The sequence below is a fragment of the Misgurnus anguillicaudatus genome, chromosome 25, assembly GCF_027580225.2.
Source record: "Misgurnus anguillicaudatus chromosome 25, ASM2758022v2, whole genome shotgun sequence".
Taxonomy (NCBI): domain Eukaryota; kingdom Metazoa; phylum Chordata; class Actinopteri; order Cypriniformes; family Cobitidae; genus Misgurnus; species Misgurnus anguillicaudatus.
In genome coordinates this window covers 3,394,682-3,418,678 of record NC_073361.2, presented here as the reverse complement: position 1 = coordinate 3,418,678, position 23,997 = coordinate 3,394,682, and the positions used below count along the sequence as shown (strand labels likewise).

At 37.0% G+C, this 23,997-nt stretch overlaps 1 protein-coding gene across 1 annotated transcript in view; it reads left to right on the top strand.

The window, feature by feature from the left end:
* The window catches only part of kmt2ca (lysine (K)-specific methyltransferase 2Ca), a 232,967-nt gene that overhangs the window by 41,157 nt on the left and 167,813 nt on the right, over positions 1 to 23,997 (top strand). Inside the window, exons 3-4 of the mRNA XM_073864088.1 lie at positions 19,799 to 19,878; positions 21,730 to 21,889. Coding sequence (XP_073720189.1) covers positions 19,799 to 19,878; positions 21,730 to 21,889 — 240 coding nt within the window. The remainder of the gene's footprint in view (positions 1 to 19,798; positions 19,879 to 21,729; positions 21,890 to 23,997) is intronic.

The window sequence follows — 23,997 nt, the reverse complement described above, 5'->3', positions numbered from 1 at the left end:
GATAACTAAACCTAAAAAAAATAACAAAGGTGATTCTGCCTTGGAAACCTCGGCTAATTAAGTTTTTTTATTTAATTTGGATATATAGCGCGTAAAAGCAGTAATGAAAAAAAAAAAAAACGACAAATGAGAAATGACAAATAATTTGTGATTGTGACTGTAAATGATAAAAACTAATCTTTATTTACAATTCATTAAACGTTAATTTATAACATGAAAAACACTGAAATTAATGATTTTATAGACACTGTGCGTTATTATTTAGCACAGAAATACCTGCTTGCTTGCTCTGACTTTGATCATCTCTGTATTCACTTTAGATACAGAAAGACCGGATGATATTATTTATTTCAGGAATCTCTTTGCTATCATTTAAAAGTGAACACCAACCATAATATTAAATCACAAGAAAGACATTCGTGTCAGGCAGAAATAGGTTCGGTGCAGATAGTTTCCGTTTCATAACCGAAATTTTAAAAAACGGCTTACCTGTTTTGTAGTTTAACTTTTGACAAGATAACAAAAATGTATGATAAATACATTTTAAAAACTTATACCCGTCGAAAAACATCCGTTTTTTAATGTTTAGTTTGATAAACTCCTAAATATGAGACGCAGAGCGCTGTAACGAGCACCTAGCCCGTTCGGCTAAATTGCATGCGCAAGCATGGCCAGCACATAGCGCAACATTGATACAACGAAAAACTATCCAAATTTTACAGACTTAAATTAGATCAGAATTTACGTTTATAATAGATACATTTTTTAAATAAAATAAGGTCAGAAGTAATAAAGTGCAGAACAAATATGCAAAATGCCTCAAGTGCACAAAAACAAAACACAAGCTAAATAGTTAAATCAGATAACCCAGAGTGATTTATAAATAAAATAAAATAAATTATTAAAAGAATAGAAAAGTATAGCCATAATATAATTGCCAGCTTTGTCTTTTAAATGTAGAAACAAAGAGGCAATGGTTTATTAACGAAGAAACCTCCGTGTAGCCCGGTCACAGGGGATGTTGGATTTATTAACGCATTTTTAAAATATTTATTGAAAGCTGTTACTTCACATATTATTTGCAGCATTATCATTATATGCTGTATATTAATATATTGGGAGAAAGCTGTTATATGTGAAATCAGATAATGTGTGCACCCATATACGGCCAAAATTAAATGATCCTCATTTCATAACACATCTGCGACGATTCGACTGTGAGATTGGTAGTCGAATCAGGCTTCTATCGATGCATCGAATCTTCGACTATTCGGGGTCACCCCTAATACACATACATACACACACACACACACACACACACATACACATATACATACATATATACACATTAGTAATACTATTCAATAACGCCAAGGTAAAGTATTCCTGAGTTAAACTAATAAGTTCTATTAAATAGATAGGAACAAGATAAAAAAAGAGTATTTAGATGATAAGCTTGACAGAGCTCCAAGCTTTATGCAGCAGCGTTGAACCGGAACCGGAAAAGCATTACACAGGATATAGGCTAATGCAAGTTGTTATGGATAGCATTTAAGCTTGTTCTGAAATCTTGTTGACTCAATTTAAATAATGATGTCCTAATATGCATTGCCTCCTGTAATGCATTTGTTTTATACATTTACAGGTGCACAAATACTGGTTAATTTTTATTTAATTAGGATACCGCTGTGTTCTGTATTGACCGTGGTTCCATAATTTACACTTTTACATGCCAATATTTTACAAACAATATTATTTTATTATTTGTTTTATTTTAAAAAAATTATTTAGCTGTGTAGCTTATCCTAATCTTGTAATCATAAGGGGAAAGACCCGTTCTACCTCATCGCACCTTGCTGTTCTGGATTTATCAATGAATTAATATTGGTAATACTTAATTTGTTAAATTAATTAAAACCAGGGATGCTCCGCTCGATCGGCCGATAATGCTTGCTATGCTTCTCAATGAATTACAGTTAAATGCCGCTACATCCAAAACCAGGGGGAGCTCTCGTGCAGAACTAAAAATGCACTTTACACGAAGAACAATACACACGCAGCTATGATGACACGCAGCTCCAGGAAATGGCTTAAGGATATATGTATATTGCTGTTCTTCAAACCTTTTCAGGTATTTTCATGATAATGAAGAATATGTACAATTATTCTGTTTGACGAGTGTTGCTTTTTCAAATGCATGTTATAAACGACTCAAACTAACAGCGATTTCAGATCGCTAAGGACTTACTGATCAAAAGCCGTAGTACATGAAATAGCTGTGAATAAGATCATCTGTCTGATTCAGAATAGTGATCGGACACATATTTTTAGTGGAGATCGGCATTGATCGGGGCATTCAATTCAATTTTATTTATATAGCGCTTTTAACAATTGGTGATTGTTTCAAAGGAGTTTTTCATTAATAGAAGCAGTGGAAAGCACAGAAAATCGACAGATAACAACATAATACACAATAGCACAAGCAGCTTAATTTGCTGCAACTATGAATCAACATTATAAGTGTGCGTATTACTAATAACTAGTAACTTAACTAGTAATGTAAAGAAGAGGATGCTAAGTTAAGCCCAAGAAGGCTGCCTCCCCGGGTTGAAAAACCCCCTAGGAGAAAAAAACCCCAGACTTTTTAGCCGGGGAATTAAAAAAAAGTCCTAGTAGGGAAAAACCCTTGGGATATATATATGTAAGGGATAATGTAGAGGCAGCCGGTAGTTATTGGGAAATAAGCCCCGACAGTGTGATCAGGACCCGACGCGAAGCGGAGGGTCTTGTATCACACTGAAGGGGCTTATTTCCCCAATAACTACCGGCTGCCTCTACATTATCCCGCTTATTACACGGCTACTTGCCACATAAGAAAAAAAAACTGGACATGAATATGAATTTGAAACATTTTATTGGCATATTTGTTTTAAATTAACATTTTTATCCTTCCGCGAAACTTTGCACAGATGCATAAAATGATCGTAATACCTTATTGAGATCCTCTGCTTCATACTTGTCTCCATTTTTTCTCTTTTAGCCAGTCTTTGAGAAGTTTTAATGCCCATTCTGTATTTTTTTGTGTTTTGGCTTCCTAGCTGTCATGCTCTATTTTGTCAAGTTCAGTCTCAGTAAGCTGTCTGTGTCTTGTCGTGGTTGTCGAGTGTTTGTCACAAGATGGCACCAAACAGACAGTAATCTTTATTGATCTTTATTGGCGCGGAGCGATTTTACTCGTGCAAGTAGTCCGGCTATGCGTTATTATTTTGGAGCGGTTATTATTTGAAAAGAACGAACCTGCAAATGTCTCAACTGACCAATCAGAATCAAGCATTCCAGAGAGCCGTGTAATATATATATATATATATATATATATATATATATATATATATATATATATATATATATATATATATATATATATATATATATATATATATATATATATATATATATATATATATATTATATATATATATATATATATATATATATATATATATATATATATACATAGAAACGGATAAGGAGATTAAGTGGAGGTTAAGCGGGTTCTGCCGATGGTCGTTGGTCAGGCATCAGCTGGGCATCACGTTGAAGTTCAGCCAGTAGATCAGAGGTGTGCCGACTTTTACCAGAACTGGGTCTGTTTGTCTCATTGTCCTCGGGGTCGAGGACGAGACATGAAGAAAGAAAACAGGGGCCAGACACATGTATACACATGTACACATACACACACACACACACACACACACACACACACACACACACACACACACACACATATATATATATACACATAGACACACATATACATATATAATAATATCATAAGATACTGACTCCCTTAGAAGGACTAAAGTCCCGCCCCCGAGCAGTGGCCTTAAACGCCATAAATCTATTCCCACCGAGCTTCATTGAATTCCGGTCGAGCAAGGGAGTAAAGGGGAGACGGGGATGAGACTGCGCCTGCCATCTCCCTGATGCCTGTCTGGGCTTCACAGTACTCCCTTACTCGACACCCTCCTCCTCAGAAATCTCTGGAGGAGGGCCGAGCAAGTGATAACATTATGCCATACATACATTTCAATCACTCATCTGCGCTTGGCAATTAATAGCCCGATTCAGGGTTTTATTAGTCTAGTTTTGGAGTTTTAGCCTTGTATTGTGGTTTGTATGTGCACAAAGTAGCGTTCTATTCTTTTTCCTTATATGTAGCCTTTTCTATTTTATACGTGACATTTGTTTTTGAAAGTTTATGCCCGACTCGTGGTTTGCTGCACATATGTAGGCGAGTAAGGAGAGATTAAACATTATATTATATTAGAGAAAATAATAACATTTTCCAACTTTTGAAGTGTTGATAAAAATGAGGATTTAGTTTATTTATTTATTATGTTGTACAAACTAGCTATTGTGAGGTGAGTACCATTACTAAAACAAATTATGTGAATGCCTTGTTAAAGAGAAAAGTTTTAAGTCTAGATTTAAAGGTATCTACTGTGTCTGATTCTCGGACAACGGTTGGTAAATCATTCCAGAGCTTAGGGGCTAAGTAGGAAAAGGATCTTCCACCTTTATACACTTTTGATATTTTAGGGATAATTAAGAGACCAGAATTTTGAGACTGCAGTGCACGTGATGGATTGTATTCTAATGGATTGGTTTAAGGGTGCTAGGCCATTTAAGGCTTTGTAGGTGATTAGTGATATTTTAAATTGTATGCGATATTTAACTGGTAGCCAGTGTAAAGATGCCAGAATTGGTCTTATGTGGTCATACTTCTTAGATCGAGTAAGGACTCTTGCAGAAGCGTTTTGAACTAGCTGAAGCTTGATTACCTGATTTGCATGGCATCCTCCGAGTAACGAGTTACAATAGTCTATTCTAGAGGTCATAAAAGCGTGGATAAGCTTCTCTGCATCTGATGCAGACAGCATATGGCGTATTTTTGAGATATTTCTAAGATGGAAGAATGCTGTGCGGCAGACATTGGAGATATGGCTAAATTGCTGTTGAACATCACGCCTAAGTTCTTAACCATGGAGGTTTGGCATCACAGTGCAGCCATCTATGGGCAACTTGTAATCTGTCATATTATGTTTGTAGCGATTCGGTTTGATAATAAGAATCTCTGTCTTATTGGAGTTTAGCATGAGAAAGTTATGTGCCATCCAGTCACTAACATTGCTAATGCCGTCTGTTAGCTTAGAAAACGTTTGTGTTTCGCTGGGATGTGAGGAGATGTAAAGCTGGGTATCATCCGCATAGCAGTGAAAACTTATGTTTCCTAATAATGTCTCCTAGAGGTAACATATATAACGATAACAGGATAGGACCTAAAACTGATCCCTGCGGTACACCGTATTTAACCAGGGAGTGATATGACTCTTCCTCATTTACATAAACAAAGTGATAGCGATTGGTTAGATACGACCTAAACCAGGCTAAAGCCTGACCACTGATACCAACATAGTTTTCTAGTCTATTGAGTAAGATTGTGTGATCTATTGTGTCAAAGGCTGCGCCTAGGTCTAGTAATATAAGGATTGAGATTTCACCACGATCAGATGTTAATAGGAGGTCATTTGTAACTCTAAGCAGCGCTGTCTCTGTGCTATGGTGGGGCCTGAATCCTGATTGAAACTTTTTATATGTATTATTATTTGTCAAGAATGTGTGAAACTGGCTAGCCACTACTTTTTCTAATATTTTAGAAAGAAACGGGAGATTAGAGATTGGTTTAAAGTTATTAAGCTCTCCCTGATCAAGGTGTGTTTTTTTAATCAGCGGTTTAATAACTGCTAGTTTGAAAGCTGTTGGAACGTATCCTATTTTTAGCGATGAGATAAAAATATTGACAGACCTGCCAACCTGTACGCATTTTGCGTAGCAGGTACTCATTTTGACCTCAATGTACGGTGCTACGATTTGTCACTCTAAACCAGTGGTTCTCAAACTTTTTCTGCGTGCGGCCCCCCTTGTGTACGGTGCATTCCTTCGCGGCCCCCCCAAAGAAAATTTATGACAAAAACTGTTCTAAAATGTAACATTTTAATTAAACAAAACATATTAAGTTATACAAAGTAGTGCTGTTGGTTAGTAGCCTTATTTTTTTAGGTTTAATTACACAGAATTCATGATAAATGAATATATTTTATAAAACGTCATAAAACTGGGGCCCCCCTGGCACCATCTCGCGGCCCCCCTGGGGGCCCCGGACCCCAGTTTGAGAACCACTGCTCTAAACTAGGTAAAAACCTGATGACGCCTCTGCCGCCCGAAGTACTCAAAACAAGCAACAGAAAAAATAAAAATATGTCCAATCATAGCACTGGGCTCATCCACCACATAGAAAGTGGGGATGATTGACAAGTCGTATGTAGGGATGTCACGGTACCAAAAATCTAGTAGTCGGTACCAATACCACAAAAAGTACACGGTACTCGGTACCTAAGTCGGTACCACAGTGTGTAAAAAAAAAAGAACAATTATACTTAAACATTATTTTTTTATTAAAACATTTCAACATTATAGAAAACTTTTAAGAGCTTCTGTTTAGGTTGTCTGTGTTAATGTTTGTTGACTTTTCTCCTGACTCTCTTGGTGTACATCCTCCTCTGGCTGATACTGTTAAAAAGAGAGAGAATAAGAAATACATTTTATTTATTTAACATACTGTCTGACAATGACTAATAAATCAGCTAAAGCTACAGGTGCTAAGGTGCACTTATAAACACACGCACGTGCACATACACATACTCTGAATGCAACCATTAGTTTAATATCACTCACATTGTTGCAGGATGAAAATAGTTATTAAAAACCCTTAACATTTTAATGCTTCATCCATTAACATTACATTTTGCTGACAGGATGACTAAATGGCGATGCATGGTCGCCCATTTATAAATAGTTTTTAAAGTTGCAAATGCAGCGTCATTAACAAATAACTGACTTACACAATACATTAACATCTAGCATAAAGTTAGCTGGTTACACGGCATTAATGCCAGCTGCCTCAAACAAACATAATATAGGGTCTGGGTTTCAGTATAAAATTAAAGTTTTACAGTTTGTATATAATGTTAATGTGAATTAAAACTTACATCGAATTCTTTAAAGAGATTGGGGTGTCTGTCTTTCAAGAGCTTTGCCAAATTCTATGTTTGATAGCGACAAACAACTTTAGAAAGATTCCCGTGTGCTCGTAAGAGGCGTTCTTCCTCTTCTTTAACTCTTGTGGAGCGTCAAATACATACGCGCGTATATGCTGCCCCCATCAGTCCCGGAAGAGTATTGCAGCCTCGGTACCTCCGGTACCAGAGAAAGCAGGTACCGTCATGTTTAAAAAAATGTTGGTATCGACTTGGTACCGAAGTATCGGTTCTCGTGACATCCCTAGTCGTATGGCCAATCTGTAACAAGAGTCTGCTATCGACGCAACCTTAAAATCCCGTGTGATCTCTAGGGCTGGGTAAAAATATCGATTCATCAATGCATTGCAATTATTTGTTTCTCAATTCAATATCGATTCATCAAATCCTATGAATCGATTCAGCCCCCCCGGCCAGTGGCGGCGCTGTGGGCAACACTCTAGTGAGAGCGTTCAGCGTTGTACAAGGCGCTATATCAAAACAGAAAGATCAAAGATGGCAAACAGCAGCACTTCTTTCAAGCCTGCACCATCAACGTGATCAAACATTAGCAGAGGTGGAAAGAAACGAATTACATTTACTCACGTTACTGTAAATGAGTAGTTTTTTTGTGTACTTTTACTTTTTTGAGTAGTTTTTAAAATCTGTACTTTTACTTAAGTATGTTTGTTTGAAGTATTGTACTTCGCTACATTTTAAATCATATCCGTTACAGAGTATTTTTAAATAAAAAAAAAACAAGGTGATAAAGACGCGCAACGGATGATTGATGGGCGGGGGAACGCGCAAAAAGAACCATGGAGACGGACAAGACAGGCGCGCGCTAATGCAGACCCGCCTCAGATCAAATCTTATGAAAGAAACCCCTGGCCATATTTAAGCGACCACTTTCCACTTACGCGAAGCGAGTGTTTCATTCCTATGGCTCTCGAGTACGAAATTGCAGACCGGGTTTTAACGCTCATTTGCACGACGCGTTTTTAATACAATGCGCATTATCCATCGCAGCTTCGCGTCAAGTCAAACACAACTTCAGAACGTCCTCGAGAATGCGCAGATCATTAGACATTGCAGAGAGAGAGAGAGAGAGAGAGAGAGAGAGAGAGAGAGAGAGAGAGAGAGAGATCTGACATCAGGTTCCCAGGTCAGGGACGCTAGAAGACAATAAACGTGTCAAAAGTATGACATGGCACTCATCTCATTATATGCTCATTTAAACTAGATATATAGTTTAATAAAATAATGTATGTAACCAGCAATACATCAATTACAACCTTACTGTAGTGATTGTATTTACAAGCTGCTGACCACCTTCAAAAGTGCATAACTCACATGTAAAATCATTAAATAATTCCATAAATGTTTCTTAGTTTAAAAAAGCTTTTTATTTTATTAACTTTTTGTTATTGCACTTTAATTGTAACAATGTTCCTACAATTAAAAATAACTAGTTTGAGATTTATATTCCCTTGTCGTTTTTGAACTATACTAAAATCCTCCACCTCTCCCCGCTGTAAAAAAAAAAGTAACTTTTACTCTGAGTAAAGTTAAAATGATTTACTTTTTACTTGAGTAGATTTTTAGACCAGTAGCTTTACTTTTACTTAAGTAAAATAGTTTAGTACTTTTTCCACCTCTGAACATTAGTAATACTACACACATTATTTAAAAATATACTCAGGTACTTAATTGCTTGTGTATTTACTTATTATTGAATCGATATTGAAGGAAGTAAATCAATATTGAATTGAATCGAATCGAATTGAATCGAAGCCCCAAGAATCGAAATCGAATCGAATTGTGAAATTGCTAACAATACCCAGCCCTAGTGATCTCTGTCCTCCACCCGCTGTTTCTGACAATCTTTTTCAACGGAGAGTCAAGACGTCTGACCCCCTAAGGTAAACTGGTCAGGGTGGATGTGCAAAGTTGAAATAATGATTTAGCTTAATCCTATGAAGTCGACGGTCTCGCGGGCTCCGTTTCATAACGTGCACTTGACCGCAATATGCGCTAATATTACTTCTGATTTGTAAATTAGCATATTTTATAATTGAGCGCTTACGAAAAAGTACCATGATTTTACCATGGGGTAGAGCATCTAGTTTTAGTCAAATAAAAACGGAAAATTCACTCTCAGTGAAGGGAATCCACCTGACATCCTAATGAAGCGGATTAAATGCGCTCTACAATAACGCGCTCTTGATAATTGTCAATAAAATAAAACGTCATATACAAACCACATCAAATAAAGTTTTATACATGGAGAATATCTCGTGTCTTGAGCACCCACGTGATAGGTGCCTATGCCGTACTGTACTGTAAACAAAGCTACAATAAATTAAAGACAGACATACAGTAAACAGCAGTACTGTCACAGTTATGGTTGAATTTAAAGCAGTGTTAAAATACTGTCTTAAAGGGGTAGTTAAAGGCGGAATCCATGATGTTTGAAAGCCAATGTTGATATTTGAAATCACCTAAACAAACACGCCCCTACCCCAATAAAATCTGGACCTTCTGTTGATAGACCCGCCCCACACATACGCAACCCGGCATTTGATTTGATTTGATTGGCTATAAGTGTGTTTTGGTAGTCGGCCCGTCTCCTTTTCCAACGCGTTTTTCAAACATCGTGGACTCCGCCTTTAACTTAAAAAATGTAATTCAGTCATAGTTTACAATTTAACCATGCTTGTGTGTTGGTTGCTTTTATAGCAGATTTGCCTACATTAAGGGGTTTTTAAACTTTTTTTTGTCAGCCAAACCCTCTTGACCTTAATAAATACCCTGTGAAATTTTAAGTATTCAATAATTCCTAAATTAAACATTTTGCATGTTTAACTTAGAAAACATTTATTTCTCATTAGGGCTGAGCTATTTTATAAAAAACTCGATTTACGATTCGATTAGATTTTTCCCCCCGCCCCCATTTAAAACAAAATAATTGCAAACTGTACATATATTTTAAATATATATATATATATTTATTATATTTAATTAAAATGCATCAACGTGAAATTTACGTGAATCCAAACCAACTCCACACGACTGAATTCGAAGAGCATTTTTTTTTGGAGAAGCTGCTCTCTTTCGCCGGCTGTTTTTGCCATGGTGTTTGTGTATGCATGCGCTGTCCTCGGGAGAGGGGAGGAGCAGAGGGCTGCGCCACAGGGAGCGTGCTACGAAACCCTAAAGGAAGATTTGGTGAATGCAAAATGTATGTACTACGCTATACCGCAGAGGGGGAGAAAAAAATCTAAAACAAAAAACGTTTTTTTTTTGAAAATACGAATCGATTTGACCTACCAACTCTATTTTAAAATCAAATCGATTTTTTCCCAGCCCTATTTCTCATCAGATTTAAAGTTTTTATCAATAGTATTTTATATAGTCATTGTTAATATTATCTGTTATTGAATCTTCGTCTGGCAATTTTCTTTAACGTTTGTTAAAGGGGACATTTTACAAGACATTTTTTAAGATGTCAAATAAATCTTTGGTTTCCCCCAGAGTACGTATGTGAAATTTTAGATATATCATATAGATCATTTATTATAACATGTTAAAATTGGCACTTCTTGGGGGTGAGCAAAAATTTGTTTTTTTGGTGTGTCCTTAAAAATGCAAATGAGCTGATCTCTGCACTAAATGGCAGTGCCATAGTTGGATAGTGCACATTAAGGGGCGGTATTATCCCCTTTTGACATCACAAGGCGAGCCAAATTTCAATTAATTACTTTTTTCACTTGCTTGCAGAGAATGGTTTACCAAAACTTAAGTTACTGGGTTGTTTTTTGTCACATTTTCTAGGTTGATAGAAGCACTGTGGACCCAATTATAGCACTTAAACATAAAAAAGTCAAATTGTCTTGATTTGTCCCCTTTAAGTAACTTCCTTTGGGAAATTAACTAAATATAAGGAATGTTTTGTCAGCGTTTTCAAAACTGCTGTAAATATTGTGCTAAAAAAGGTTTTAGACCTCATAGATCTGCAAAGAATTTATTTGATAGAATTGCTAGCAGTTTTACTTATGCAGTTTTGCCATGTTGGTAATGGTCTAAACAAGCTGTTATAGGGTGAGGAAACAGTTAAAGTGTCTGTGGAAAGACAGCAGTGTTGTTGTGAAGGGGGTGTGCCATAAGAGAGCCAGTCAGTCCGGCCCGGGTTTTAGGCCTTTTCGAGCTGGAACTACTTGCAGTGTAAGCTTTTCCTCTTTTGCTTCCCTATTGCTCTCTCTTTCTGGCACTCACTCAGTTGTTCCTGTACACTCTCTGGTGCTTTCTCCTGCTGTTCACCAGTGTGCTGTGATTATGTCTATGAGTTTCGGAAAAGAACATTTAAATTGATAGCACTATTGATGGATTTATGCTTTAATATAGATCAAATTATACTTTCATTTGCTATCTATATTTTCTTTGTGTTTTATTTAAATTATATCAAACATTTGTACACTATAAATGCTGTGACACCTATTCCCTGAGCACAGTCCTTTTGAGAGCAGCCTGAGCCTCAGTCCACCTCAGCACTGGTTAACTGCTGTTTATTTACATTCAGGTTACTTATTATCCCAAATCCCATCACTTGTTTACCTTGTATCCCCTGATGTTAAAGTACATGCAAAATCCATTTTGTACGACCCTGCTTACAAAACAAGGAGTTTCAGAGCCACACATATTTACATATCTGGGTCTGAAATCTGATGTGCCTGTCGTGCACATTTGTTATGTTTTCAGACTGTAATTGCTTAATCAGCGCTATTGAGTTCTCTCTCTCCAGGGGTCTACAGTGTGAGTATTTCACTCTCATTTGTGCCTAAAACAGTTAGATGCGAACTTGTAAAATAATTTAGGAGCACAGTGCATGAGTGACGGACTGTTCTCAATACACTGAACAACAGCACAATGAAGCGAAGCATACAATTGATTTCACATTGAAAGCATGCAAGAGGACGGGGTCGCAGTGTTTCACATGGAAAGCAAGGAAGAGGACGGGTCACCATGCGAACATAACATGATGATGTAACTTTATTCAAATGAGAGCGACGATTCCCAACCAATGAGCCAATCACTGAGATGTGGGAATGTGCGGGAACTGCTGGATTTTAAGTGAGAGATTCAAGTGACTCCTCCAAATAGTGCTACAATGTTATAGCCAGATACATTCAATTTATACAATGAAGACAGTGTTATAATTCATTTGATTCGATTTCTGTAGCTAATGCTAATTTTAGACCTTACTTAATGTGCGACTTTGTTCTTTTTTTATAAATGTTTGTGATTTCTTTATTTGTTATTAGATTTTTCACACTCCTTTTTTTGCTGATCCAAAAAATTATCCGATCCGTGCCTCAAAAATCGCAATGTGATCCGAACCGTGAGTTTTGTGTGCTCAACACACAATCATATTCATTAATAGTAAAGAAATGAAATGATATTAGGCTATCAGTGCTGCTGTTGCTCTCTCCTATTGCATTTAAAAATGAGCTTATGATCAATAAAATGCAGATCATATCTGTTGCTTTTGGTGACGTAAACTCTGGCCTACATTAAATCTGCATATAGCGTGGGAATAGAAGATCCGATTTATATCAGTTTTGCAAAAACAAACTTTTATGTGACTCACCTAAATGCAATCGTTTTGATCAGTAAAAATGCATGAATTGACGAGGTGTAAACAGGCACCTATACATCATTAAAAAAAGTTAACACTAGTGAGCTAGATACGCAACACAGTATGAGTCCTATAGTCATTATTTAAAAGACCAAGTGCAAAAAAAAAAAAAAAAATCCCGGACACTATCAATACTTGCAAATGAGTATCAATTTATAAGCAACGTTTAGGTCTCACCAAACGACAAAGTGCAGAAGTCCCTCCATTGACAGCCTACCACTTTGATGCTTTTCTCTCTCTCTCTCTCTCTCTCTCTCTCTCTCTCTCTCTCTCTCTCTCTTTAAAAACGCTACTTGCTACTCATACAGAGCACGTATGACAAGACATGGAAACTGCAGAAGCATGTCTACTAGAAAGTTAAAAGGGCTTTAGTTAAAACAGACTTCATTATCATCATCTTATGGCACCTGTCACATGTATAATCTGCATCTCTGTCTGGGTATTATACATTAGCTAAAATTAATTAACAATGAACATGAACAATACCATTTTTGGCATGTATTAATTAATCTTTATTAATGTGTGTTAATGCCAATACAGTTATCCATGTAAGTTCATGGTGCATAAACTATAGTTTCCTATTACAACTTAACTTTTGAAATAAAAAAAATTGGTAAATGCTGAAAAAGACATGAAAGAGTAATAAATGCTGGGGAAGTGTGAGCTCTATTTTTTATATACTTTACATAGACCTATTATTACCTTGTGTAGTCTATATATGATGTAGCCTATGCTTTAGGTAACTTTCAGGTTGTCTGGACTTATTTTGAGAAGCTCTGATGCAAAAGCCGTTAAGTTCCATTTTTGTCATAAATGAGAATAATATTGCCAGAATGCTCTCTGCACACATTAAATACTTAAGCATTGCACTTAACAAGTGTTAAGTGGTTAGACAATACTGGGTTGTTTCACTCTAGTGTTAAAGGCTAAATGGGATAAGCGATGTTGGCTAGCCTTCAGTTGTCGTGTCACTGGGAAAGATATGGCATGTAATGTGAATGCATTATAGTGGAGTGGTTTTTGACCTAGATCAAACCTGTCTCAAGCACAGCACAATAGCCTGCATTTGCAATGATGTAGGTCATAGCACTGGGCGCCAGGCTAGCAGGCAGCAGCAGTACCCGTCTCCAACCAGAAACCTTACACTCGAAATGTGATGCCTATTATTCAACCCATGCTACATTGTGCTGGTAGAGAACAGTAGGTTGCAGGTCCCACAGTTGTTTGGGTTTAATCCAGCGTTTTAGCTTGTGGTTATTATGACGGGACCGCATATCTTCTAATGTTTATTATTAAAGAGAAGGCACAGCTGTGTCATTCTGCCAGTACGTTGTTGACCTTAGGAAGCATGGGTTGCAAACTTGCATTTGTATGGTACATATGTTCAGAGGAATTGCAATAGATTGCAGTGCTGAGTCTGACATGGCTACAGGTGTGCTGTCAGTGGCCAAGACATCTGAAATTTTTGTGCACAAGCTTCATTCTTTATTATTTTAGATTTTTAGGTATTTTTAGGTTGGATTTAAAAACATCTGTAAAAGTTAATGGGATACAGAAGACTTCCTCAGTATATAAGATATACACATCAATGAGTGACAGTTCACCCAAAGTTTTTTAGCTGGCTAATATTACTGTGCATGGTCTTAAGAATGTTCCATGCATGTGTCACCTGTAACCACAAAACGGCATCTGTGTATTTGCAGCATTAGCAAAAACTACACCATATGGGTCGAAGTTTGTGATTTTATGGCAAAAATTATTAAGATATTAAAGGTGCATTGTGTAACTTTTAGAAGGATCTTTTGACAGGAATGCAACATTATATACATAAAGTATATTATCAGTGATGTATAAAGACCTAAAGTGTATTGTTTTATTACCGTAGAATGAGACGTTTTTTTTTACACTGTGGGCCCCTTACATGGAAGTTGCCATACTGTTTCTATGGACAAATTGTTCCATCAAGCGTGTTACATCCCTACTATGTCTCAAGACGACATCATGTTGTTCCTGTGACAGCAACCATAGATTCTCATTGCGTTTCGAAATTAAGGTTGATAACTATAACACCTTAATGATCATGTTTCATGAAGATATTTTGTTTAAATTTTCTACCGTTAATATATATAAAAAAATGTATGTATCATTACTTAGTAATATGTGTTGCTAAGGACCTTATTTGGACAACTTTAAAAGCAATATCTTAATTTTTTTCTGCAGCTTCAGATTCCAGATTTTTAAATAGTTGTATTTCGGCAATATATTGTCCTTTCCTAACAAACCATACATCAATAGGAGCTTGTTTAAACAGCTTTTGGATGATGTATATATTTGAATTTGAAAAAAAAAACTCTATGACTGGTTTTGTGTTCCAGGGCTCACATATGGTCATTGGCTCTACAAAAACAAAGTTGCAGCTTTATGACGCTTTGAATGCGCGTGGAATGATGGAAGTTGTAGTCTTTAACTCCAATGCCTATTGGAAATCAGTTCTATGGGAATCACAATGTGATGAAATAAAGTTTTATAACCAATACGTTATAACGTAAGTCAGCATAGTGACTTCACAAGATTGGATCACAAGTGGACGAGAGAGACACATTCTGTTTACACCTGGTATTTAAATATGTCTCTCTTATCTACTGAGGGGGTGATATCTGGAGACTGTGGGGAAGTCCCTTTGCTTTCGTGAGTGGGAGAAATTATGGGTTTAAATTGGCCCGAACTAATAGGTCAAAGTTTGCTGCTTGTGTTTTTAGTAAACATGCTGCACAGTGTTTTGTATGTTTATATGTAAGAGCTTTCTCTGATATTTCAGCGTAATTGATGAAATAAGCTTGTGCAACTTTCACACGCTCATAAAATGAAACTAATGAAAAACATATTATACCCTGACCCGTCTCTGCAGTGCTGCATGAAGTCGAACACATCCATGATTACTACTGTAGTTAAAGCAGAAACCATGGATATTGCGGACTATATTGACACACGGCGCTATGAACAGGCAAAACCCTTTTTATTATTGCAAATTCTTTGGATTCAAACATTGTTGAAAACATTTGGAATTAGGGGTGGGCGATATGACCAAAATCTTCTATCACGATAGGATTCATTTTATATCATGATAACGATATGTATCACAGTAGAGTTTTTTATGTTTTAATAAGGTTTAAATCTTTAATACCATAGAAATAATTATCATAATTCTCACAAAAAACATATACAAGCATAGAAAGAAGATAAAAACAAACAAATCTCAAGAGATCAATGATATAAGGATAATAATAAATAATTATGCATGTATGTATAGGCCTATATATATTTTTATTTAAAGTAGAAAAGTGATTTATTCAGAAGCAGTGAGAGATTTTCTCTCAATGCTGTTTGATTAACACGAGTGACAGACAGGAGCAAAATTAGGTAACTTCCCCTTTAAGACCAAAGTCCGGATCCAATACGCTGTTACACATGCGCTTTCTCTTTAAGCTGTTTACTTTCTCTTAAGACCTAACTGGTCATGTTTATGAGGATGCTTGCAAAGACGGGAATTTTGACGCATATGTGTATTTAAGGCCAATAAAGCGGGAAAAATGCTCACGAGCTTAATTAGCAGCGGTCGCGCGACTTGCGCACTCCTCACAGACAGAAAGAGCAGCGGTTGCACTACTTGTCCGCTCCTGACACACAGAAAGAATGCACGCATGCAGTACAGATCTGTTGTCTGTGTTTCAATGGCTTAAAATAACTTGTTTTAAAACTGCAGTGCTTAAATACGTGTACAAACGTTTTCGCGACCACGCGCACAGGAGCGTGACGTGGGCACTTAACTGTTAACCTCAATAGAAACGATAGTCCAAAATCTCTACATTTACATTAAATTTACATTTGTACATTTTGTTGAGCGTGACCAAACGTGCTGCATCATTTACAATAATATATATGGGCGTGTGCGTTTATTTCAAGTCTGTTGATGCTATTTTTCTTTCTTTGGTGCTGACAGCATCTTATCTAGTTGGTAGAATTGCCACGATTTTGAGTACCATTTTTCTGTACTGGGATTTTGCCATATTCAAATGTAAAGGCAAACTGCTACAGAAACATACGAGAAGCTGCAACTGCAACAGCCTCTAAATGCGTTATATATTTATTAAATACTTTATCTTACAATCTGATTAATCCCGGCCTCAGCTCATTCAGAAATACTCTTGGTTTGTTGGTAGAATTCATTAATAGCCTGATTAAAAAAATGCTCATTTACAAGAAAACATGTCAATGGATTTTTTAGTGCCGATGCCCATACCGATTTTTGTTTCATCAGCCTTAGCCGATGCTGATATTTGGAGCCGAAACTGCTTTTGCTCACTCAATTTACATCATAAAAATGACACAATGATGCCAAATGTTACAAGTCTCAATTTAAAAAAGTAACAATTATTGAACTTAACAAAAAACTATATTTAACAAATAGTAAAAACAGGAGAGGGTGCTATGGAACCATGAACTGCACTCTCCACAATGACGAGGAACTATCAGCAAAGGATAATGAGCACTTTACTACTACAAATATATATAGAGATGAGAAATAAAAACCTGGTTTGGCCAGCTATGATCAGCTGTTAGGCCGAGCTTTCAATGTTGTCATGGAAAGGTTGGTTGTTTTTAGTCACATGACCTGGAATCGCTTGCGGCTTCCAGCACTCTGTCTGTAAATAATGCCGGAAAAATCAGTTAACACAGCAGCCACGTATCGGCCGATGACGATACACATAAAACTCGCAAAAATCTGCCCGATATATCGGCCGGCCAATGTATCGGTCTATCACTAGTTTGGAGCTCATCTGTATTGAAAAATATTTCAATCTATTATCTTAATAGGCAATATAAGATCACTGAATTACTGTTTTCATATTTTTTTAAAGTTTCATTTTCTTGTTTGTTTTAGTTTTCAGCACCTGAATGAAATGCTAACAGGACATCATCTCTGCCATTTAACCTGATAAGGAACACTGTGCCGTACACGGTACACCCCCTCCCTTGCACATGAGGCTGCATAAACGTCATTATAATTTTGAAGCATTAAATCTTCAAAATATACGGTCATGCAGCACAACGTTGAAAAGCTTAGACTTTTGGGATTCCATTAAGCGCACACACAAAGCATAATATGATTTTTAGCAGTCATAAAACTGTAATCTAGTTGTTAGTTACCTGAACCGGGCGGCGCCGATTTAGGATATTTACTTACCTTCAAAATCTTCCCTTTATCCGCTTCGGTGAAATTGTCCAAAACAAATTGTTCATAAATCCCCAAAAGTCCAAGGAAATGGAATATCCAAGCCTTTTAATCCAAAACGATTTGTTCATCTCACAATCTTGACGTTTCTGACCGAATTACGATATAAATAGTGTATACAATTAGTTCACTAATGGACATTCGTTCGAATCCCACTTTTCATTCACAATTTACAATGAATATATTCGGATGTCACGTTTATTGTGCAACGTCTGAGTAACAAATACGCCCCCTTGTGGAATTTCAGCCGTTCCATAAGAGGCTACATTGCTAATGAAATGGCTAAATCAGCCTAATTATAGACTGGGGGTCTCTTATACCATCTAGTAGATTATAAAATATAGATTTGCAAGTGTAATAAACTTGGCATAATAAGTTAATGTTATAGAAATTAATACTTTAAAAGCAGTATCTGTGAGCGTGTGACGAGTGTTTACACACTAGACATCTGTAAAAGAAGAGGAAGAAAATGAAATGTATGTGGAAAGGATTGGCAACACAAACTGACTTTTTATACCTGTGAGTTCACTGTGCAAAAAGCTCAAAACTCAGCTCTTCTAAAGAGCTTGTATGTTTAGTGTGCTTTGTAGTGTTTTTTCAGCTCAGCTCTGTTGTAGGGAACTAGATTTTGTAACCATAGTGACAAGCAGCCGAGCACTTGCTGCAGGCCACACTAAGCCTTCATTGGCTGCTACACGCTTGTTACTATGTTGGTTAAGCGGGTGGGGGAAGGGTGGAGCGTTTGACTATCACACACTGACCCACACTGTCAAGATCACCAACTCCTATATCAGCACTCATGCTGTGTCTAAAAAAGTTTGAGTGTACCTTCTAAACGTCTTTCTTTTGGATAAATTACTTTTATAATAGAAGTGTGTTTGTGTGAGAAATTTAGTTTTCACCAAATGCCATGTGAATACTGCATGATTACAGAAACACGAGAAGCTACTAATAGATTTTATTATAAACCAAATTAAATTAACCCAATGGTGTTGGAAACTAAGGGTTGATTTTTTCAGTATAATGATGACAGTAGTAGTTTATACATTGAAAAGCACTTGTATAAAATAAATTAAATTGAATTTATATGTTTAAAGTACTGTAGTTCACACTAATCCGAGACCAGTCCTTTATGGAGGTTAACTTGATCAAAAATGTGTTAGAGAGTCATCTGAGCTGACTTAGTTAGAAGATGAAAATAACCGATTAAGTCCATAGCTCAACTGAAGACTCATTTCTAACGGATTTGCTATGTTTGATAGGGTTTAGGTATCAGCACAGATGCCCAAAGTGATTAACCAGAATTTTGATTCAGTGTGATTCTTGAATTTGTTAATTAGTGAGCAACATTTACAGGAAAAAAGTGGTAGTAATATGTTTCACAATGTAATAATAATTCACATAATTTGGACCCAGTTGAAAAAAAAAACAGGAAAAACATTACTTCTTGTGGCTTATGAAAATTGATATTTAATCAACCAATTAAAAAAAAACATTCAGAAATGTTTTTCTACAGCCTTACTGTATGAAAGCACAGTTTTTGTGTGCAGTCAGCAGCAGTTCAGCACCCCTTCTGAATGTTATATTGTGTAATATTCAGGATTTCATTGTAGAATTTAAAGGCCCAGCTGCAAACATTCATTGCAAACCTTCAAACTCTTTTTTGTGCTGCAGGTGTTGCAGTGAAGGGCAAGGTGGAGCTTATGATGAGGATAGCATGGACACCACTGATGTCACATCAACTCCAGACATGGGTGAGAATTTGTTATTTTTACATACTACTCTTGACTTAATAGTGAATAAACTGCAGCACATCTTGAGCTACATAAATACATTGATTATTTATCTTGATGTTACTGTAGTCTATTACATTTTGTAAAGGAAAACAAGACCCGTTAGTTTCCATAATGTATTGATTTTCACTGAGTATTTTGTAACTACTTCTACTTTATACATTTAATGCTTTAAATGTAAATTGGCCTTAAATTTTAGCTTTTATTGTGTAGTAGTTTAAGGTGAGTCAGATAGCAGATGAAAAACTTGAAAGGCTTGGTACAATGTCATTTACTTTTTATGCCACAGCACACTGCTTACCTCTCATCTGAATTTTACATTATTTTGCTCTGGTCAACCAGGCATGACCTGTAAGACATGCACCGTAGCCTTGCTACAGTGGTTCATAAACATTTTTGCTTGGTCTGGTAACCACCAGAGCAGTTTTGTCTCTTATCTACTTGTCCCAGCAATAACACGGGAATACTACTGTATGCCACAGCAGGGTGGAATTTTTATCCCACTTATGGCCAGTGCTAGAATTTTCTGTGTGTCTTAAGCTTTGGGCAGTTTTTACCTTGGTTTTCATGTAGGGAACCTACAGTTTGAAAATATCCTGTTTGTTAAAGTGTCTCAAACATTTTAAAGGATTTTAAAACATCTAAAAATCCTAACTAAATCCAGTGAATTATTTTTCAGTCCGTGCATTGTAGCACCTATGTTCCTTAAGAAAGAAATATTGTTTTTGGACCTTGAAGGTCGCATAAAGCTAGGGATGCTCCGATCGATCGGCCGATAATGCTTGCGATTTTCTCAATGAATTACGGGAAATGCCGCTACATCCAAAAGCCAGGGGGCGCTCTCGTGCAGAAACTCAAAATGCGCTGTAGACGAAGAACAATACACACGCAGCTGTGATGACACGCAGCTCCATGAAATGGCTGAAGGATATATTTATATTGCTGTTCTTCAAACCTTTTCAGGTATTTTCATGATAATAAAGAATATGTATAATAATTATGTTTGATGAGTGTTGCTTTTTCAAATGCATGTTATAAACGACTCAAACTAACAATGATTTTAGATCGATAAGGACTTACTGATCAAAAGCTGTAGTACATGAAATAGCTGTAATAAGATCGGCTGTCCGATTCAAAATAGTGATCGGCCACGTATTATTAGTGGAGATCGGCATTGATCGGAGCATCCCTACATAAAGCAAACCAATGAGATAGTGGGTTGCAATTTTAAGAAATCTCTTGCCATTTTTGTATGTAATATGCTTTAGGCAACCTATGAGTTGCCCATTAGCAATGCTGTTTGAGGTTAAAACTATTTGTTTAGCAGTGTCATCATCCATTGATCTGATCTTTATCATGCAATTTAGACATTATTGCGTTCTCTTCCCAATATGTGTGAGGTCTTAAGTGTGAGCCTTCACAAATCCAAAGGATCCATTCTTCAGTAACCTTTCATTAGCAATACCAGTCCTGGTGACATTTCACAAACTCCTTAACTTTAAACGATTATAAAGAATGCCATGTACCCTTTAATTTTAATATTTGTTCTTATGTACATTTAGTAAAATAATAGTTTAAGAACTGTAGATAATAATTAATTTAATACTTCATCAAGACACTGGATATTTGGATAAGATGTACATTTTTGCATTTGCCCTCTTTTACAGCATTACAAGGTTTTACTATTGAGAGTCAGGCAAACAGGCTTTACGTCACTAGCATATTTGTAGTCTGGTATGTTATATTTTGGTATCATTGATTTTGGTCACTTTTGCATTAAAGTAAATAAAAGTTGTGTCTTGTGTCCCTTAGAACACACAGATGTGCTGGAGCCAGAAACAGATGATGATTTCCTTGAGCCACTGGATCTCAGCCCTAGAGACGAGAGGGCTTTGTCCCCGCTATTCCAGCGATCTGTGTCAGAAGACTCTGCTGGCTCATCTGCCTCTACTGCCATAAACGCCAAAACTAGGTTAGTGTCGGAAACACACACAAATCTTAAATCTAATCTTAAAGGCACATGTCCACGTAAACGTTGAACTACAAGCTTTTATTGATAAATAAAGAGTTTAGAGTTGAGAGAATTCTTACAGAAAATTTGACCAGAATGTTTAGACACAAATCCTGTAGGGCAGGGGTGTCCAGACTTTTTTGTGTAGTGATCTACTTTTAAAATGATAAAGCTGACAAGATCTACCTGCTAAAAAACACAGTTACATTTTTAATGACAATTTAAAAGCGTATTAGGACTATACTGCATATCTCTACATTGAATTTAAGGCTGTACCCATTAGGCTACTCCATTCTTTTTGAGGAGTTAAAAAAGTCATTGAGTACATGTCAAGTACTGCTTAAAATAGCGGAGATGCAGTTTAGTGAAACAAACTAGAAAAAGACAACAGTATCAGAAGCCTCTCTTTAAAAAAAGAGCAGTGCGACGCGGCTTTTATTGCTAGGCAACCACCGAGTCAGCTGTCTTGTCAATCAAATATTGAAGCGTGAGCGCTCTTTTGCTGTTAACTGTCATATTAGCAGAAACTTTAAAAAGAGGACGCTTGCTCTGACCTTGTTTGAGGATGAGAGGTGCACAAACACGCAGGAGAGAGTGAGCGAGTGGAGTCCGGTTCTTCAAAGCAACTGTAAACTTCCCTTACCACAACGTAAGGCCCGCCTCTCCCCTCATTCGATTGGACAATGGAAAGACGTAAATGACGTCGGGCGCTTCTCCGCTCTCAGCGTTCCTTCAAAGGCGCGTGCTGCGGCCGGCGGCAAAAACCGTAAAGCGCTCAGCGCGCATAAACATAGCTTAAACAGCGTGCAGACGCTCCCTGTCCATAGAATATCATTCAAAAAAGGCGCCTCCAACTGCCATAAACGCTTTTGGTGTGATTGGCCCCTCTCATAATGCCTATTTCGCCCTCTGTTTTCCGATGCTCATGGAGCATCATATACAGTTAACTTATGTGCGATCTGCCGGCATTGCCTTTGCGATCGACTGGTCGATCGCGATCGACGTATTGGACACCCCTGCTGTAGGGGAAGTGTGTGTTTGTACATCTAAACATAAGCACATTTCTATCTGCAGTGCCTCTGCCAACAATATAGATGTGTTTACAGTTGTGAGCTGATGAATTTTATGTAATGGGTAGGGCTGGGCGGTATGACGGTATATACCATAACTGTGAAATAAAATGTCAGCCGTAACAGATTTTTCTATTCTGTGTATTCCGCAGAATGTAATAATTCAATTCAATTTTATTTATATAGCGCTTTTCACAACTGTTAATTGTTGCAAAGCAGCTTTACATGAATAGATGTAGAGGAGAACACAGAAAATCAATAGATAATATAAGAAGTAGAATATAGCAGCTAAGGTTAAACCGTACAAGCAAGCGTATTAATAATGTCACGTATACAGTGAAGTGCTAAGTTAAGCCAAAGTTGGCTGACTTTCCCTGGGACGAAAAAACCCCTAGGAGAAAACCCAGTGGGAAAAACTCCTAGAAGGACAAAAACCCTTGGCAGAAGATACGGTAGGGATAGGAAGCGGGTAAGCGGATTAAACTGGTTCAGCCGGTGATCGCGCATCGGCTGGGCATCACGTTGAAGGACAGCCAGTAGATCAGTGGTGCGATGACCTTCACAGCAACAGGAACTGGGTCTGTTTGTCTCATTGTTCTCGGGGTCGAGGACGAGACAAGGAGACAAAAACAAAGTTCTATTAGCGTAGGGGCTGTTCGCATGTAATGCAAGTGTCATACATTATAGTGGTTTAAGTCAGCTCGGTTCCAGACAGGCTAACTATTGCGGCAATAGTATATTACCCATATGAGGTATGTGAGTGCTTTGTTCTAGACAAAATAACTACTGCGGGAAAAGTACATTTACTGGACATTTTATGTGAATGCTTTGTTAAAGAAGAATGTCTTAAAGGAATAGTCTACTCATTTTCAATATTAAAATATGATATTACCTTAACTAAGAATTGTAGATACATCCCTCTATCATCTGTGTGCGTGCACGTAAGCGCTGGAGCGCGCTGCGATGCTTTGATAGCATTTAGCTTAGCCCCATTCATTC